The sequence below is a fragment of the Galeopterus variegatus genome, unplaced genomic scaffold (genome assembly GCF_000696425.1).
Source record: "Galeopterus variegatus unplaced genomic scaffold, G_variegatus-3.0.2 Scaffold886, whole genome shotgun sequence".
NCBI classification, from domain to species: domain Eukaryota; kingdom Metazoa; phylum Chordata; class Mammalia; order Dermoptera; family Cynocephalidae; genus Galeopterus; species Galeopterus variegatus.
The window spans coordinates 149,122-167,656 of record NW_007726997.1 but is presented as its reverse complement, the minus strand read 5'-3'; the positions used below and the strand labels follow the sequence as shown (position 1 = coordinate 167,656).

General features: G+C 36.6%; 1 protein-coding gene across 1 annotated transcript in view; it reads left to right on the top strand.

The window, feature by feature from the left end:
- Positions 1–18,535, top strand: part of LOC103590853 (vacuolar protein sorting-associated protein 13B) — a gene marked incomplete at both ends in the record, with an annotated part of 498,786 nt that overhangs the window by 331,405 nt on the left and 148,846 nt on the right. The window contains one exon of the mRNA XM_008573178.1: positions 3,276–3,683. Coding sequence (XP_008571400.1) covers positions 3,276–3,683 — 408 coding nt within the window. The remainder of the gene's footprint in view (positions 1–3,275; positions 3,684–18,535) is intronic.

The window sequence follows — 18,535 nt, the reverse complement described above, 5'->3', positions numbered from 1 at the left end:
GCCGCGCTTCCCAAGCGGCGCACTGTAGCAGTGCGCCACCGGGCCGGCCCTACCGGTCATCTTTAAAAAAAAAAAATAAATAATAATAATAATAATAATAAGTTTTCATGTTATGAATCCAAGAAAAAGCAGACAGCTTCAGGCCCCAACATCTGAGTCTTATTTCTGCTTTAACTTCATTTTTTTTCTGTTCATTTTGTTTTTCTGTTGTTATCATCTGTTAAGATTGTTCTCTTTTTTTCATTGTGATAAAAAGGTATTATTTTCTGTGAGTGCACAGAATTTGGAAGGCCACTTAAAGGGGTGTGTAGGCAGAGCAGGTAAATGTATGGCTCATTCGAACTATACAAGTTTCCTAGAATGTTTTTTCCACCATTTCCCACTTTTAATACCCTAAATTCTTTTTTTTTTTTTTTTTTTTGTCTTTTTCGTGACCAGTAAGGGGATCGCAACCCTTGGTGTGGTGTCGCCCACACCCCGCTCAGCCAGTGAGCCCACCGGCCATTCCTATATAGGATCCGAACCTGCGGCGGGAGCGTTGCTGCGCTCCCAGTGCTGCACTCTCCCGAGTGCACCACGGGGCTGGCCCTAATACCCTAAATTCTACAAGTCAAAAATAATGATCTTCAACAAATGCTACTGCTGTAACAGGATATTCACATGCAAAAGAGTGAAGTTGGTTCCCTACCTCACATAATCAACAACAATTAATCCGAAAAGGCTTATAGACCTAAATGTAAGCAGTAAAACTATATAACTCTTCAAAGAAAACATACATGTAAATCTTTGTGACCTGGGGTTAAACAATGGTTTTTGATATGACACAGAAAGCACAAGCAAAATAATAGAAATTGAACTTCACAAAAATTAAAATCTCATGTGCTAGTAGTTAAAAAAGTGAAAAGACTGTCAAAAAAAGTGAAAAGACAATCCACAGAATGGGAGAAAATATTTGCAAATTTTGTATCCAGAATATATAAAGAACTCCTACAATTCAATAATAAAAAGACAAATAACTCAATTTTTAAATGAGCAAAGAGTTTGAATAGACATTTCTTCAGGAATATATACAAACAGCCAATAAGCACATGAAAGATGGTCAACATCATTAGTCATTAGGAAAATACACATATAAATCACAATTGGATACCACTTTACACCCACTAGAATGGCTGTAATCAAAAGACCCAGCAATTCCACTCCTAGATAGATATTTAAGAAAATTGAATATAAGTTCACACAAAAATTGCACACAAATGTTCATAGCAGCATTATTCATTATAGCCAAAAGTGGAAATAACCCAAATGTCTGTCAACTGACATTGGATAAACAAAATGTGGTATATTCATATGTTGGAGTATTATTCAGCCACAAAAAAGAATGAAATACTGATATATATATGTTTCAACATGTATGCACCTTGAAACCAGACACAGAAGATCATATATGATTCAATTTATATGAAATATATTTAATAGGCAAATCTGTAGAGACAGAAATTAGATTAGTGGTTGCCTGGGGATAGAGGGGAGGCATGGGTGAAAAGTGGCTACAAAGTGTTATGGGATTTTGTGAGTTTGTGTGATGATAATGTTCTGGAATTAGACAGTGATGATGGTTGCATAACCTTGTGAGTATAATAAAAACCACTGAGTTGTATACTTTTAATAGGTAAATTTTGTATGTGAGTTATATGTCAAAAGATATTTTAAAAAATAATTCTTGTAAGTTAGGGTCTTTGGTTTCAGTTTTCTGGGGTTTTTTCCTGTTTAAAAAAATATGGGGAGCAGGGAACATTATAGTATTATGTAAGGGTGACTCAGGTGTCTGACTCTTTCCAGTGGACACCTAGATAGAAGCAGAGTCTCAGAGTTTCACTAGGCCTGATAAGAAGACACAGCAAGCGAGCACGAGGGCAGGCACACTTAAAAGGGATGGTACCCTGTGGAGCCTGGGTATCCAGAAGGAAACCCAAAGGTGCTAACATCTGAGGAAGGTGGGAGGGAACATTCCTCAGGAAGAAAGATGTAGAATATTAACTTCATCTGCTAAATAACTTTCCTAGCTTCATTTGGGATTATGTCTTCTGTTGTGTCCTCAAGCTTCAATGAAACAAAGCAACTTGTTAGGTTGAGTTAAGCTCAAACATTTATTGAACACATACATATTTGAGACACACCGTATTAGACACTGGATTGTAAAGGTGTATAACTCATTCTGCCTTCATGACACAGTCTTATGTCTTACTGATAATAAAAACAGAAAAAAGGTGACACAAGGTGAAATAAGATAAAAATAGAAATAACAAGGCTAGTTTTTTTTTTTTTTTTTTTTGTCTTTTTGTCTTTTTCCGTGTCCGGCAACGGATCGCAACCCTCAGTGTCGCCCCCGCACCGGACCGGGGACCAGCAACGGGATCGCAACCCTCGGCGCTAACTCAGCGCTGCTCCTGTGCCTCGCTCAGCCAGTGAGCGGGAACCGGTCTGCATGTGGGATCCGAACCCTCGGGCGGGAGCGCCACCGCGCTTCCCAAGCAGCGCACTATCCAGTGCGCCACCGGGCCGACCCTAACAAGGCTAGTTTTAATGTCAGGTGGCTAAGCTACAAGTAAGGACAGCATCTGGTATATGGTACATGTAAGGTAGACTGTAGGTTTTAAGAAATCTCAGTCGACTTATGTTACATTGGGTAAGGTATTTGAACTTTTATCAATGCAGAACGTAGAAAAAGGTGCAGGGACTCTTCTGGTTTGCAGCAGGTCACAAAGGAGGAACATTTTCTGTATAACCTTGATTAGAGAATGGTAGGGGAGGCTGCTTCAGTCAGTTAGATGGATAAAGATTTATTAATACCAGTATTTCTGTTAAACATTATTCTGGGTAATAAGGGAAGTCCTTTTTCCTTAGAAGAAATAATGGCAGTTTCAGATAAGTAACCAACTGGAAAGCCTGCTTCATTTTGCTTTGGAGTATGAGAGTAGAAGTGGAAATGGACAGCCTTGATATCTGTGTGTGGCCCTCACTGTATCAGGAACAGGCAGTCACATGGATTGGCCAGGAATGTAGCCATGTAAATAGTCCAGGGAGAGTGTTCTTTCAAGTAACCACACTGAAAGAAGAGTTAGGTGATAAGTAAAAGAAATATAACATTCTGGCATCCTAATGAGTCCATAGCATAGGTCTCAGGACACTTAAATAGGAGCTTGACAGGGAAATAAAGGCTTATCCTTAATAAGAGAGCTTCAATAACTTTTTTATCTTTTTTACTTCTGTAGCAGACATCAACTTGGATATGTCAAAGCCTTTGAAAGCAAACCTGAGTTTTACCAAACTGGATCAGATAAACCATTTTTTAAAGAAGATAAAAAATGCACACAACTTTGCACATAGCAAAGAGACTTCAGCTCTTTCAGACACCGTGCTGAATAAGGATGAGCTTCCAGTCTCCAAATGTTACCGCAGAAAGTTGTCTAAACCTAAAGTTCATGGTGACGGAGTACAAAAGATTCCACTTCAAGAAAACGTGTGGAGAGCTGTTTCCTGCTTTCAAAAAATTTCTGTCCATACTACTCAGATTGTGATCTCCATGGAAACTGTCCCCCATCCTAGTAAACCATGCGTGTTAGCCTCTCTGTCAAACCTCAGTGGAAGCCTTAGTGTCAAAGCATCACAAAAAGTACCTGGTAAGTCACAGAAAAGGGGAGGGGAAGAGAGAAAAAGCAATATGACTTGTTAACATCTGAAAGTACATCATTTTGAAGATTTATATTGTGTGGAAGTTAAAAATTTTAAAGGTCATTAGAGATGGAGACATTTCTGGTTTGTGACCTTATTTTAGAAATAATTTTAAAACAAAGCATTGAGCCTGGGTATTTTAACGCCCTAGGCTAAACTGTTCTATTCACCTCTTGGGCCATGTTCCTACAGATGTCTTTAAAACTGTTAATTCCTAAATTTCTTTTTACGTGAAGTAGCTGTGGTGGAACAGAGTACCAATTTTTGTGAACCATGAGAATAGCAGTTCTCAAAGTGTGATCTCGGGACCAGCAGCATCAGCATCAGCTGGGAACTTGTTAGAAATGCAGATTCTCAGGCCCCACCCCTTACCTACTGGATCAGAAACTGTGGACATGGAGCCCAGCATGCCGTGCTTCAATAAGCCCTACAAGTGATTCTGATGCGCTGCATTAAGTCACTGGTAAAAATTTATTTTAAAAAGAAACATTGCTGTGGTGGCAGATACGCTACCCGAAGTGTTCATAGAAGCCAAGGTTCAACTTCGCAAGAATGCCTTTGACGCATTTTATCAGGCAGCAGTACCTCACAAGGGAAGGCTGTGCTTCTGTGCCTAGCCTAGCAAAGAGAGGCAGGGACCCTGCAAACTAAATGTCACTGATGGGTGGAGAGGTGAGAGATTAACTGGCAGTGACATCTACATTTTCCTCTTCTGTTACCATGACTAAGTTGTTATGTGCTTTTTCACACTGAATCAAAAAGGGTGGGCAGAAGGAATGCGAGGAGGAGAAGAGAAAAGGCAAGATACAAGTGGGAAATAACAGTTTTCAGTCACAGAAACTGCTACTGCAAAAGTTTAGGGCACAATGCCAGAAATTTTTCTCTGAAAGGAAAAGTAGCAAAAGGGAACCATCTTTTTTTCCACTTTAATTTGAAGGAAAAAAATGGGTCTCCAGGATAGTGCAGGGGATAAAGTAAATCCTTAAACTATATGCAATGTAGTTGCTTACCAAAAAGTAGTTAAGTGGCAGCTGGAGACTGACTGTAACTTAGTTCCACATAGCCAGTTTGGACATAGTAGTTTAAGAGATAAAAAGTTTTATAGTTGAGAAGTATGAATTTTAGGCCAAAACATGGATGATTTATTTCTTTCTCACCAGAAATATTTGTGACCAAGCCAGCTAAAAGCTTTGTATTTTTTTTTTACTTTCTTAAAAGTTAGAAATGAAAAATGTAAGGTTCCTGGGACATGAAAGGCTACGAAACACTGGAGGCTACAGTGTCTGATTTATCCACAAATAAACTCATCTTGTTCCCATGCCTTTCTAGTTGTACCTGAATCATAGCAGGGAAAGGTTAGGACTCAAACAGAGTAGAAGAATTTAAACATGCTTTTGATTCTCTACTTATGTGTTATCCACTTTTAATGGTGTGTCTATCCTTGGTAAACGTCTCTAACTGTAATTAAAATCCTTCTCTCACTAAGCTACAGAATAGACTCATTCTGTTTTTGCAATTTGTTTTTCCCCCTTTATAGAAGAAAAACCATGTACCCTTTCTCCTTTCACAAATATGTTCTTAAATCTAGTGAAACACAGAAATAGAACTGTAGCTTTAACTAAGATATACTTTATGTAACTCTAATGTGTAGTCTCCAGCAAAGTTCTTATAAGTACCACGCACTAACCCATTGTGCCACTACAGCTACAAAGTTCTAAAATAGTTACTTGTGTCAAATCAAATAAAAATTGAAGTTAGCCATTTAATAGGAACAGTTTTATTAATACCAAAATATATTTTTCTACATTTCTGCTTTACATAACAGCATGTTCAAACAGTTTAAGAAGATAAGAAAGTCAGCAAAATAATTAGAAATTAAAATTAAGAAAATAGGATTGTCTTAAGTTCTAGTTATTGCTAAATGCTGAATTCTAGGAAAATTGTAATTGATTACTACATATTTTTCAAAAAAATAATTTTAACTATTTTTTTAAATAATATATAATTTAAGCTTTGAAAATTAATTTCATTGCATAGTTGACTATCTTAAAAATTCATGCTTTGTAATTTAGATGAAATATATACCAATATATATTCAAGGTATAGTTTAGATAAGTGATAGAAAGTATCCACCCCCCAACAGAAAAAGTACACACACAGAGAAAACCTACCAGTAGTCATATAACTTTTTGTATTTTTCAAGTGACGTTCTACATTCAAGCAAAATTTTTTATAGTGTACCTTTGAGCCGAACAGGGTTAATGTCAGATTTTTATACTTCGAATCTAACACAGAGATACTTAACTGTGTCTTTGATTTCACAGTTTGTATAGCTATTGTGACCATCTGCAACAGCTGCACTTTTCAAATTATTTGCTGAACCAAATTGAGCACAGTGACAAAAGTAGCCATCTCAGATGTACTGTTAAAAAGAGAAAGAGGAGCATTGCCTTGTACAGTATAGCCATCTGCTGTACAGATGTCACTGTATAGAATGACTTAAGATAAAATAATTGTAGAAAATTTTCATTTAAACCTCAACAATTTGCACTTGTTTATGTGAATCTGCATAACTCCCCAATGAGACAACACACTTGGGGTTTCTTTGGTTCTCACTCACTTTCTCTTTGATCCTTTTTGATGTGCTGACTTTAATAAACACAGTCAAAAACACTGTGCAAAAACATCATGGAAAAAACTACAAAGGAACAATTATAGCAGCAGAAACTACTCTAATCCCTAACTTACGCAAGCTATTTTTAGTGAAATATTTTTTTTAACACTCTTTATGTGACAACGTTATATAAACAGAGTAAAATGGTCCTTTCCAGATGAGTTTTAATTTAGGGGCTGAAATAGATTTGTAATGCTAGAAGAATCTTATGTGCTAAGTAATATTTAGAGAAACACCATTGGGAATGTGTTGTAGGCATGTTTCCTCATTTGTCAAAGGTACGAAAAATATTTGAGTTCGCCTAATTATATTTTTTATCCTCTAAATTGTCAGAAGCTTATGGGAAGTATATGGGGAAAAAGAATAATAAGAGTGAAAGGGGAAAGTTAATTTTCTTCCTAAAACATTGTCAATATGTTTAAATAATCTGAAATGATTTTATACTTATTTACTCATTTTTAAAACTAAATATTTACAAATTATTCAATGAAGTGGTTAAAGAAATTTCTGTTTTCATCATTCAGAACAAAATAAAATGGTTAAGTATTTTCTACTTTACAGCAAAATCCCCTTTTCTTCTTAGCCTCCTGTACTATTCCATGACCCTAAACTATGAGAGTTTCAAGGCACTTGATTTTTTTTTTTTTTAAAGATGACCGGTAAGGGGATCTTAACCCTTGACTTGGTGTTGTCAGCACCACGCTCAGCCAGTGAGCGAACCGGCCATCCCTATATGGGATCCGAACCCGGGGCCTCGGTGTTATCAGCACCACACTCTCCCGAGTGAGCCACGGGCTGGCCCTTGATTTTTTTTTTTAATGCCACCCTGCAGATGCTAGCGTAGCGGTGACTTATAAAAACCTAACTCATATTTCTGTTAGAATGCTTATGTTCTCCCATGCGTCTTTGGTAAAATGGCCCTAAAGTTCTGATTTTAGTTGATGTAATGCTTGTATTTTTTAAGTTGGTATATAATATTGCAGAAAATTCTATGATTGTATTATCAATAACAAAATGGTTCTCATTTAGAAATTATATCTTATATTCTGAGATTTTTTTTTTGCTATCCATCCCATTCTGTAGTTTGTTCTTTTAAAAAAGAACCCCTTCCCCCCACATACACACACAACACAATCTTTTTTGCCATTTGAAGTATGTCATTTTGGAGAAACCATAAGTATGTAGCTATAAATTCTGCACTGGCAGTGTAGTACTTTCCACAGGCAGGGAAGGGAGTGAGCTGCAGACTAGCTCCCCTTGTCAGAGTAAATTATGGCTCTATTAGGGCGGCAGTCCTTAGATTTCAGCAAATAAGAGTACACAGTTCAGAGCTGTGAAATAGCTGTACTTCATGCTGCCTTGCTCTTTCTTGGGGTACTTAGATTGGCAACCTACATGTAGATAAGAAAAAGGGAAGTAGGATATGAACAAGTTACATGGGTTGGAGGAAGAGCCTGAGTGAGGCCATCTTGGCTGGCATTTTAGTCAGAGTTGGGAAAAAGTTGGAAGGATACCCTGACAAGGAACTTAGGGGACTTTTCACGCAGGCAGAAAGCAGTGAATTGAACTCCTTCTAGTTAAAGAACTGTGATTTAAGTAACTTTCACTACCCAGCCTCTGTCATCCAGATGTACTTATCGTTGTGTATAACAAAAGTAGAGAGAAAGCATAGCGACATTATTTTTCACATATGCAAAATGCCCCTTCTCATGTTCACTGAATTCAGAACCAGTAAAATGTAAATAACCTAAAGTTCCTTTTCGTGTATTGAAAAGTGAAACTGGGTCATTAATTGATACAAAGCGTAGCTCCAGCTTTTCATTCCATAGTTAACTGGATCTCCTGAGGAAAATCTCTTAAGGCGTTGTCATAGCCTTTGGATGTTGCAGAGATGCAAGTTAGCCTAAAGGGAAATAAAACATTAAATTAGATATGACTACCTAAAATAATATGTTGCAATAACAAGCCATTTACAATACCCCAAAGACTTCTGTTACTTTTAGAAAGAAATAGCATCTCTTTCCAGTGCCTGAACAATAGGAAATGAATTCTTTGACAGTAAAAGCCAGAAGACGAACTTAACTTTTAAGCAGCCACTGAGGATTGAAGTGGAAGTACAGCTTGGAGACAGTTATACAAATCACTAACAAACTTAATGAATATTGGGTGTGGGCATCAGAGTCCTGTCATTTTTGACACTATGTCCCAAGTAGCTTAAACCCAACACTCAAGGAAAGGTGGAGACCTCATTGGGTCTGTAACATCTGGGATTTTATTTGTCAGTTTGGCATACCCTGCAAGCGCAAAAGAAAGAGTAAAAGGGGATTATCTTGACAATGAAATGAGTTACTGAATCTTGTGATAATGAAAAGCAGAAGAATTCTAATGCTTTTCTATAGTCCCTGAGGTAGAGGTGCGTTTATAGTTTTGCAGAAGTAAAATGTAGGCAGGCAGAGCAGATGGCCCACAGTCTGTGAAACATGACACCCCCTCATCCCAGGACTGAATACCACTATTAATCCTGGTCAGATTCCCTCCTATTACTTATAACAAGGTTCAAAGTTGCTACTGATGAACTTGCGTGTATTTCTTGTTTTTACCCTTAAATTACCTGTAGATTATTGATTTTTTTCAGTGGTGATATTTTTCTGTACATTCTGGTGAACCATTGAGACATGCAAAAAAATAAAAAAACAGGAAGTTCTAAAACTTGGATGGGAAATATCTAGAACAAGTAAAATTTTTATAAGTTTTTTCAAAATAAGTCCCATATTATTTCTCTAATATGGTGGGAAATAAAAACCATCAATATATGAGATACTGTAAGTCTCCTGTCCTCTTCTTCTTAGAAGTCATATGCATCGGAGAAGAAATCTCAATGTACAAATTTTATTTTCCTTGCTGTAATTGTAATGTGATTAGATAGACATTTGGACAATAATCAATATTAGTACCTTAGAAAATATCTTTTTCACACCTTTAAAAAAGGAGATAAAAAATTGTGAGTATTTGACATTGAAAAAAAACACTAGTAGATAACAGTATATGCTGTTCAGTCATGTTTATATAGTTACTTAACCTTTTGTTTAATCAAATTATGTTAATGCAGTATTCTACCTATTTTATTTGGGGATATATATACATTGTTCTGTGGTAAAGGGCTTATGCATATCTTAAAGTGTCTATTATGTGATTATTGTTCTTAATGTACATTTTTTGTTTTAGTGTTGTGTGGTTACTATAGCTGTTTTGGATTCCAACGGGAAGCCTTTAAAGTGCATAGGATAGTAACTTCAGAGATATAGAAGATAACCACTGGGTTGAATTTCTGATGTATTAATTTTAATGCTGAATAAAAAATAAAATTAATAATCAGCAAGCTTAGGGTATCAGAGCAATCTCATGTCTCTGTTGTGGTGAACATGATGTACCTGCCCAGCCTTTCGTACAGGGAGATGAGCTCATTTCAGGGAGATAACCATCTCTGACTCCTTTTTCTGATTCATCACTGACCTGAACTCCATTTGAACCTTGTTAGACAAAAAACAAGCAGAATTCCTGGCCCAAACTATAAAATATAATTAAGCCCTTTTGAAATGATGTGTAAAAGAACATTGCTGTACCCCCACTTATAACGACTACCACCACCACAACCAATAAAGTTAAATCAAGCACTGTCTGTAATGGATTAAAATAATAAATGTTCCTGGATTTCAGTGTTTGAAGTACTAGAAGAAAACAGGCTCCCAACAGCCCGGGTAGCTGAATGCAGGGGAGACATTTATTAATGACGAGTTCAAGGATTTGGCCTGTTTAATATCATTACTTTCTGTTTACCGTGTGTTACACATCTCTTGTATTTTTACACAGACTGCATGTGTCCACATGCAGTAATGAAAAGCTTTATTTTTTCCAACAAAAGAATTGTTAATTGTGTAAATATGGTTCTCTTGGGTAGTATGAAATCTTCATAAGACTTTGCTCCCTTCTAATGAGAAATCCAGGGCAGTCATTATAGTCTTCCATATAAATCCACCTTCAAATCTTGTCTCTAGCTAAATTAGTCTGTTTCTTGCTTTTGGTTTTAGTCACCAAATCCCAAACTTAATCTTGAGTCTTTGCTAGAAAACTGCTGGCCTCAGGGTATAGGTTTTTGAATTGTATCCCATTACATTGGACCTTGTATGTCCTACGTACCATACGAAGAAAAAAAATCAATGCTTTTTATTTCTTCTCCTAGTTTTAACAAAGGTATGCTGGAGAACGATTTCTCTAAATTTAGTTACATTTAGGAGAAAAACAACAGCTGATATAAATTTCACACATACACATATTAAAACAGTGTGTTCCTTGGAAAGAAAAAAGGGCCTTTGGGACAACAAAAATGCTATCAATTAACATGAAGATATCTCACTGTGCAAAATGTTATTGGAGGAGAAATTTTCCAGCCCTAGTAATTAAATACTAGAGCTGTTTTTCTTACTAGCCTCATCTTTGCATCCTGATGATAGTACCTATGAAGGTACTTCAAAAAGTTGGTGGAAAAATAGAATTAAAAGATAATGCAAATCTTTTCATGAACTTTTTGAAGTACCTTCATATTAGCTTAGTAGTAGGTGAAACAAGTATTGCTGTAGCCCCAGCCCTGGGACTATAGAAAATCAGGTTAGGAGTAAATCTCTATTCCCTTACTCTGCTGAATTTGTAACAGCATTTAGTTTTGCCTGTGGTCACAGCCATTTACACTCTTGTCCACATAATTCAATAAGCTGTTTGCTAGGAAAGTTTCTGGCAAAGCAACCCTGTCAGTGATGAGTGACTGAAGACATATCTTAGATGTTCTTTTATTCACCTGGACCTGTTGGCTATGTTGGCTTAATATACTGAGGCCATATAAGAGAGCTGGGGACAGGAAAAGCCTTTATTTACAACCCTGTTACCAGTTGGAAAAATGAAATTACTAAGAACTAATAGCGGTAGTTTTTATAAAGCAACACAGTGCTGGAAGGAAGCAGGCAAAATCTGCATTCCAGCCGTGCTACTTACTGGCCGTTGATTGTGGTAAAAGTTACTCCACAGCTCATCTCCCAAATTAAGGCAAAAACATTTAATTCACTGGGCAGTTGAGAGGATTTAGTGACAGTATATGCACAGTACAGTGCACATTGCTTGGCACAAATTCAGTGCTCAGTACGTATTAGTTTTTTTCTATCTTCCTCCCTGCCCACTTTCAACTCAGTCATACCACGTGAGTGCTGAATTCATTGGTCACTAAGTTTTAGAGCTGAAAACTATTTTAAATGTCATACTTTTCTTTATTTAGAATCCTTTTTATCCTTTTCTCCCATGGACCTCCATGGTCCAAACACACTGCATTTATGATTAGATAGCTAACTGTATGAACCGGATACATTGTAACCCAATATAATAGTTTTGGGTTACACCTCCACAACCCTTTCTGAGACAAATTTATGATTTCTTTTAGGCTCTTTGAAATACTAAAAATACCTTATGGACCACCATTACTGTGTGGGATACCCTGAGTGTCATAGAACCCTGGGTTGAAGCCCACTGAGCTAGTCTTAACTTCCTCATTGAGTAAAGAGAAGAGATGTGAAATGACTTGCCCAGGGGTACTCTGAGGTAGAGTGGAGACTATAATACATGTCTCCTGGCTTCTGGTCTTTCTGTTATAACAACCTTTAAAAACCTGGATTATGTAGATCAAGACCAGTTTCTAAGCTGTTGCAATAAATTACTTAGCAAGTCATTTTTTTTTCAACATTGTTTAAGTTTATACCAATTCTTCCATCATGTGACTTACTCAAAAAAAAAAAAATTGATTTAGCAATAGCTACTGTATTCATCTCAGAAACTTTTCCAATATGTATTTACTGTTCTTCCCTCTGTAAAAAGGTTGTCATACACTTCCTAATATGCACAGTCATATCTTCCAGTCTGCTTATTTTTTAAACACATAGCCACATGATCCAATCAAGTTTTATTGTTCTGATAAACGGACACAACTGTAAAAACAGTGAAGCATGGTGGCAAATTTGAGGGGAAGAGACAAAGCATAAACTCTATCACCCTTTGGTATTTCTAGTTTTAGTTTTTCCAGGATCCTAGAGTTTTAAAACATTTCATAAAAATACCTTTCCCAGACAATGGCCATGTATAAGTAGCCAACTCAGTAGACATTTTTGTTTTTCATAAGCAATTCATTCTTTACATGAAAGAAGAAATTCCTCTTCTGGCTACTTATTAGTTTTCCACTTTATGTCCATAAGAAGAGGTTTGGATTAGACTAGGGGTCCTAGCTTTTACTCACCAGTGAGGACAGGGCAAGAGTCTTCCTATGAGAAATTATCAGGTGCTTTGAGAAGGGATACATGTTGGTAGGTGGGACACCCTTTTGGGCTCTCATTTTGATAACTAGACTTTTTTTTCTTTTTTTTTTAATTCAAAATATTTTAACATTTACTTTTACATATCTATGGGGTACACTATGTTGTTTCAATACATGCATGTCCTAAACAATGATTCACTTAGGGTAGATAGCATAGTTTTGTACCCATTAGTCCACCACTTTAGATATTTTAGTTAATTTGTTGGAGAGCACTGGCATCCCTTACAGCTTAAACATCAGTGTCCACGTAGTTCTCTGTAGTGTCGTTATGTTTTGTTCTATATGTCAATCTTATCCTCTATTTTAGCTTTTTATATAACTAGAAGTAATATATTTAGGCTTATTACAAAATTAAATATAATTAAATAGGATCTGATCAACTTACATATTCTGGGGGGAGGAACAAGTTTTCATGGTTAGAATACCCAAATGCTGTTTTTATGTGCTTCAATATAATTAGCTGAAGGAACTAGAAATGAGAGATTTTACTTTTTGAGGACTTGGTTATGTTTTTATGAACCATACTTACAAATTTTTTTTTCCTCCAAACCTTTTGAGGTATCCCAATGCTTTATGCCATTATGCAAATTAGCTTCTGGATGTACCTAACTAACACATGCTTCCTGATTTTCTAGTAGCCTTAGATTACTTCCAGCTGGATGAAAAAAGTACCTGGAGATACTTTGCTAGCACATGTCATCAATGAGTACTCTTTCTAGTGATACACAGAAACTTGGTTTAGATTGCTTTTTGCTCAGTCAGCATGTAGAAAGAAGGAACCTTACTAAAGGTTTAGTAGATACTGATGATGTAGGGCTGGCAGCACTTTGTAAACATTCTCCAAAACAAGTGGTTTGCATTTATTAGTCTTCTGAAGGAGTATTTTAAAGGTCATAAAACTGTTCCTTGAACTAAATTTGTATACTCAATGAAAAGTATGTCAGTTTACAAACAAAGCAAGACTAGTTCTGTCATACCAGTTGTTTCTGCAATTACTTCTCAATGTTGCTACACATCATTTAGTTTAATTATCTGCTATTAGTTTGCTAAAACTGAAAACTAAAAAGATAAACAGAGATTTTTGAAGGGCTCAATGGAAAAATCCAGCAGAAAAGCATTCTGTTAAATCAAAGGAGGTAGAGGGAAGAGGTTCTATATACGATCAAAAGGACCTGATCATAGAGTTGCTAAATGCTACATGAGATCCTGGGTTGGATCCTGGAACAGAATAGGACATTAGAGAAGAAACTAATGAGATTCAAAGAAAGTCTATAAATTATTAGTATTGTATCACTGTTAATTTACTGGTTTTTGTGAATAGTTCTCTGGTTTTATGTAAATTGTTAACATTAAGGGAAGCTGGGTGAAAGATATTAGAATAACTTTACTGAAAGCCCAAAATTATTTCAGAATTTAAAGTTTTAAAAAATGACCTGATGGGCTGGCCTGTTAGCTCAGTTGGTTAGATGTTACAGTGTGGTGCTGATAATACCAAGGTCAAGGGTTCAATCCCTGAATGACCAGCCACCAGAAAAAGATCAGTAACTGGGTAAGTAACTTTAATAATATTCATGCTTTCAGAATTTAAAGTGATAATTTTAAATCCTAAGCTTTTGCAGCATATTTCTTTAATTTTTTGTCTTCACTCTTATTTTTGGAAATTTAGGGGAAAAAATTAAAAGTACAAAAAATATAAAGTATAACACATAAAACACCTGTGTACTCACCAGCTAGAACAAAGATAAACATTTTATCAATATTTGCTGTAAGCACACATGCACACAGAATTTTACAAAATTATCCAGCCTTCTCCAGTGTTTCATAGCTAAGATAGCTCTTTATAATTTTTACTTTTAGGCATATTGTACAACAGTGAGTGCATTATTTCACAAGGAAGAGTAACACATGCTTAAACTCACCTTCTGTTGCCATTTATACCACATTTTGAGTGAATAAATATCCAGTTTACATGAACTCTGAGTATTCTCTGTGGCCCTGGGCTTATGTGTGGTGTGATGTATGAAATAAGATTAATTTTATCCTTAGGAAGGTATTTAGTATGTTTATTGTGGGGGGGGGATGGAAGGGATGATGTCCCCTAGGCTAGCTTCTCAGAGTAAAAGAAAGAGGAACGGAGGATTAATAACCCCATTATGAGTCCCAGGGATTATTTTCATATTTTGTGGTAAAAATGTAAAGTTTGATTTACCATCTGTCAATGACCCTTTGTGAAATTCATCACCACTCTTTATTATTAAGAGATCACCACAATCTCTTAATACTGGTTACTTACACCAAGACTAAAACCACTTGGACTGTTTTTATGTTATTATATTGTAACTTTTTAAAAATGTATCAGGAAATGTTCATAAGAATTAAAAGCTGATTGGGGGTGAACATTTCTGTGGTGCCACAGATAACTGAGTCCCCTCCTGAGGAGCAGAGTCACAGCAAGTTGGTGTACATAGTAAGTGTGGTGGGCAGGGAAGGTACATGGGGATGAGTTGAATTGTTGTGTAAGTCTCAAAAGTGAGCCACGCCTAATTTTCTTGTAGGTGTATGACAGAAGGAATCAGGCAGGGCACATTCAAATCTATAGGTCATATATTTTCTTAACACCTTTAGGTAATGCCTGTTTCTTTGTTCTCGCTGTCAACAGTAGCATCTTCGTCAATTCTCATTGTTTTCCGTGTGTTTAAACAACATCATCCATGTGTTTGGTCAGTGCTGGTAAGCCTGAGATATAGGCAGGTACAGACTGTAAAAGAATTAGAAAAATTAGTAGAGTGAGGGGTAAGTTATTGGGAAAAAGAATGAAAGAGGACAGAAAGAAAAAATGAACAGTGACTTACACATAGCCACTCAATGAAATAATTAGAGTGAAAGAATTGATTCACATCAATTGAATAAAATTTAAGCACATAAAATGAATAAAAAGAAAGCAAAATATAATAGGGTTTGTGTGGTAGCAGGGAAGTATTCATGTTCTTCAACAGTTCATATGCTTAACAAAGTCAATATTATAAATGTTGTTGGTTGTCTTTTTTTTCCCACCTAGTACTTACTGAGATCTCAGAACTTGAGCCTAACAAATTGCCAAGGAAGAATCTGATGTGAAGGAAAATTGCGAATTATTTATCTTTGTATACCCAATATACAGTAGATAACTGGTTAATGTTGGGTGAATAATGAATACATGCATGCATAAATATCAAATTGAAGGTGATCCATGATACCCAATTTCCTCACAGACATTTAATAGCATGGGAGTAGCACTTGTTTAAGAAATTAGGCCTCATTATCATAAGAACAGAAATTATCATTAAAGCCATGAGAGTAGAGAAGCTCACTGAAATAGGAGATCAGATAGAGAATAGAAGATTGAGGATTACCCTATGAAATCCCATTGGTTTGAAGATGTGAATCACTTGGGACACTTTGGGTTGCAAGTGGCAGAAAATCCAACCTAAGCTGGTTTAAGCAGTGTCACATTGGTGAAAATTTCCAAACCAGTGCTGTTCTTAGGCATGGCAAATCCATTAGGTTTCTTCCTTCTGTATTATACTGCTTCAGCCTCAGGCTCCACCTGGTAACTGCCAGCAGCTCTGGGGCCTTCATTATCTTAACAAAGAATTATTATACCTCAGAGTTTTCACTGGATCTCATGCTCATTCCTGAACCAAATCAAACTCCAGAGAATATCAAACATGAAAATCCATAAAGTTTGGCAAGTTCCCAGTCCTGCTATGACTACTTCCTGGAAAATCAGGTACTGGATCCTGCTGTCACTGGAATATAGCTATAGCTGGGTCAGTACCTGCCTCAATTGCAAGGTCTCAGTATCTCAGGCACATTTTACCTCGTCCAGGCCTCCTCAGTGCTCACCTGAGTCTGACCCACTTTCTTTCTTCTTGTTCCAGGATTCCACATGTTTTCCTGACCAATGGCTTCCTAATTTTGTCCCATTTTCCTGAGGTTTCAGTCCCTACCTTTATCTCTGTTCTCTTGAGAATTCTAGCTATCCCATTTTCTCTGCCCAAGCAAAAAAGAATAGGATTTATATGACAATAGGGAAGTGTTCATGTGTTTAACAGTGCATACAGTGACACAAAAGCTGTCAACATTTCTATATTTGTTTTTGTAATAATTCAAGTCTAGAATTCTTTTTCATTCTCTCCTTAGCCCAGTTAATAGATACTTATAATTGTGTAACTTTCAGAGGTTAAGAAGAGCCTCCCATCAACCCTGCTCAAGTTCTTTGAGAATAGTCACTTTCTGAATAATATATGTAAGGTATGATGATACAGGTTTTTTCATTCTAAGGCTAATTTTTTAAAGACACAACCTCAGAAAGTAATTTAGACAGTACAAAATCAGTATTATGAAGTAGTTCCTGCATAGTTGAAATATCTAGTAAGATCTTAAATCTGTATGTACTGTGTTATCTCTACAAGGATAAGATTTTATCATATGCTTACAAATTTTCTTGTATAAATGAAGCTGCAGTAAAGTGAGAAAGGCAGTCTTATTTATCTGTATGTTCCAGACAAAATATTGTCAAGCCTGTTCTTACAGAGATTTCAGAAATAAGTATGAGCCCTTTCTGTTGATAGTCTTTTCTTTGATAATTACCTTTGCTTCTATAAAGTTGTCTTTTATGTCTGTCTTAGTTCTTTTGCTTTAATTTTGACTACTCCAAGTGATATTTTAGGGCATTTTGGAAACAAACACATCAAAAGGGGTACTCAGCAGGTTTCTCACAATCCTGGAAAAAGGTTACGAATAAGGAAAGGGAGGCTAGAAAGTGCCCTGTGGTGCTGGATTACAATCAGAGGTATCAGTATAAATTCATATTTTTTAACATATTTACTGATGGATACAGAAACAAATATAGATGTGTATATATACATGGGTAAGTATACATGTATATACTTCTTATCTCTTTCTGCTGAGAGTGCCTAGACATCCCAGTAGAAATGTGCATACTCTACCATTCAGATTTTGGTTTCTAGATACCATTCTTCAAAAAAAGAAACCTATGGGCCGGCCTGGTGGCGCACTGCTACAGTGCGCCGCTTGGGAAGCGCGGCGGCGCTCCCGCCAAGGGTTCGGATCCCACATACAGACCGGCCGCTCACTGGCTGAGTGAGGAGTGGGGGCAACACCGAGGGTTGCGATCCCGTTGCCGGTCCCGGTCCAGTACGGGCGCGACACTGAGGGTTGCGATCCGTTGCCGGTCACGAAAAAAGACAAAAAAAAAAAAAAAAAGAAAAGAAACCTAAACTCCTTGGAGAAATGGCCAATGCCAGAGATAGGATGGGGAAAATACAAGATGGGACTGAAATATCTTGTGTCCAGAAAGTAGAGAAGTTCTCAAAAAATGATGGGGGATATATTGAAGGGAGACAGGAGCCAACTTGAAGGAGCTCCCAATGGTCAAAGCTGGTTCAATTTTTGCAACAAAGTGAATAATGACAGTATTGGGTTATAACACATAAAATGAATATTCTTGAGTCCATACAAATAAAATGATTTAACTAGGAAATGGGATACAGGGGCCAGCTTTAAATAAGGGAAATAGGAAACCATCATTATCACACACCACAGTAATAATCACTACAAGTGAGAAACGTCGATGTATGCTAACATAGGTGGGTGAAAGTTTGATAAAAACAGAGGATATTTGCATAATCCCTAAGTATCTCCCCACAAGATAT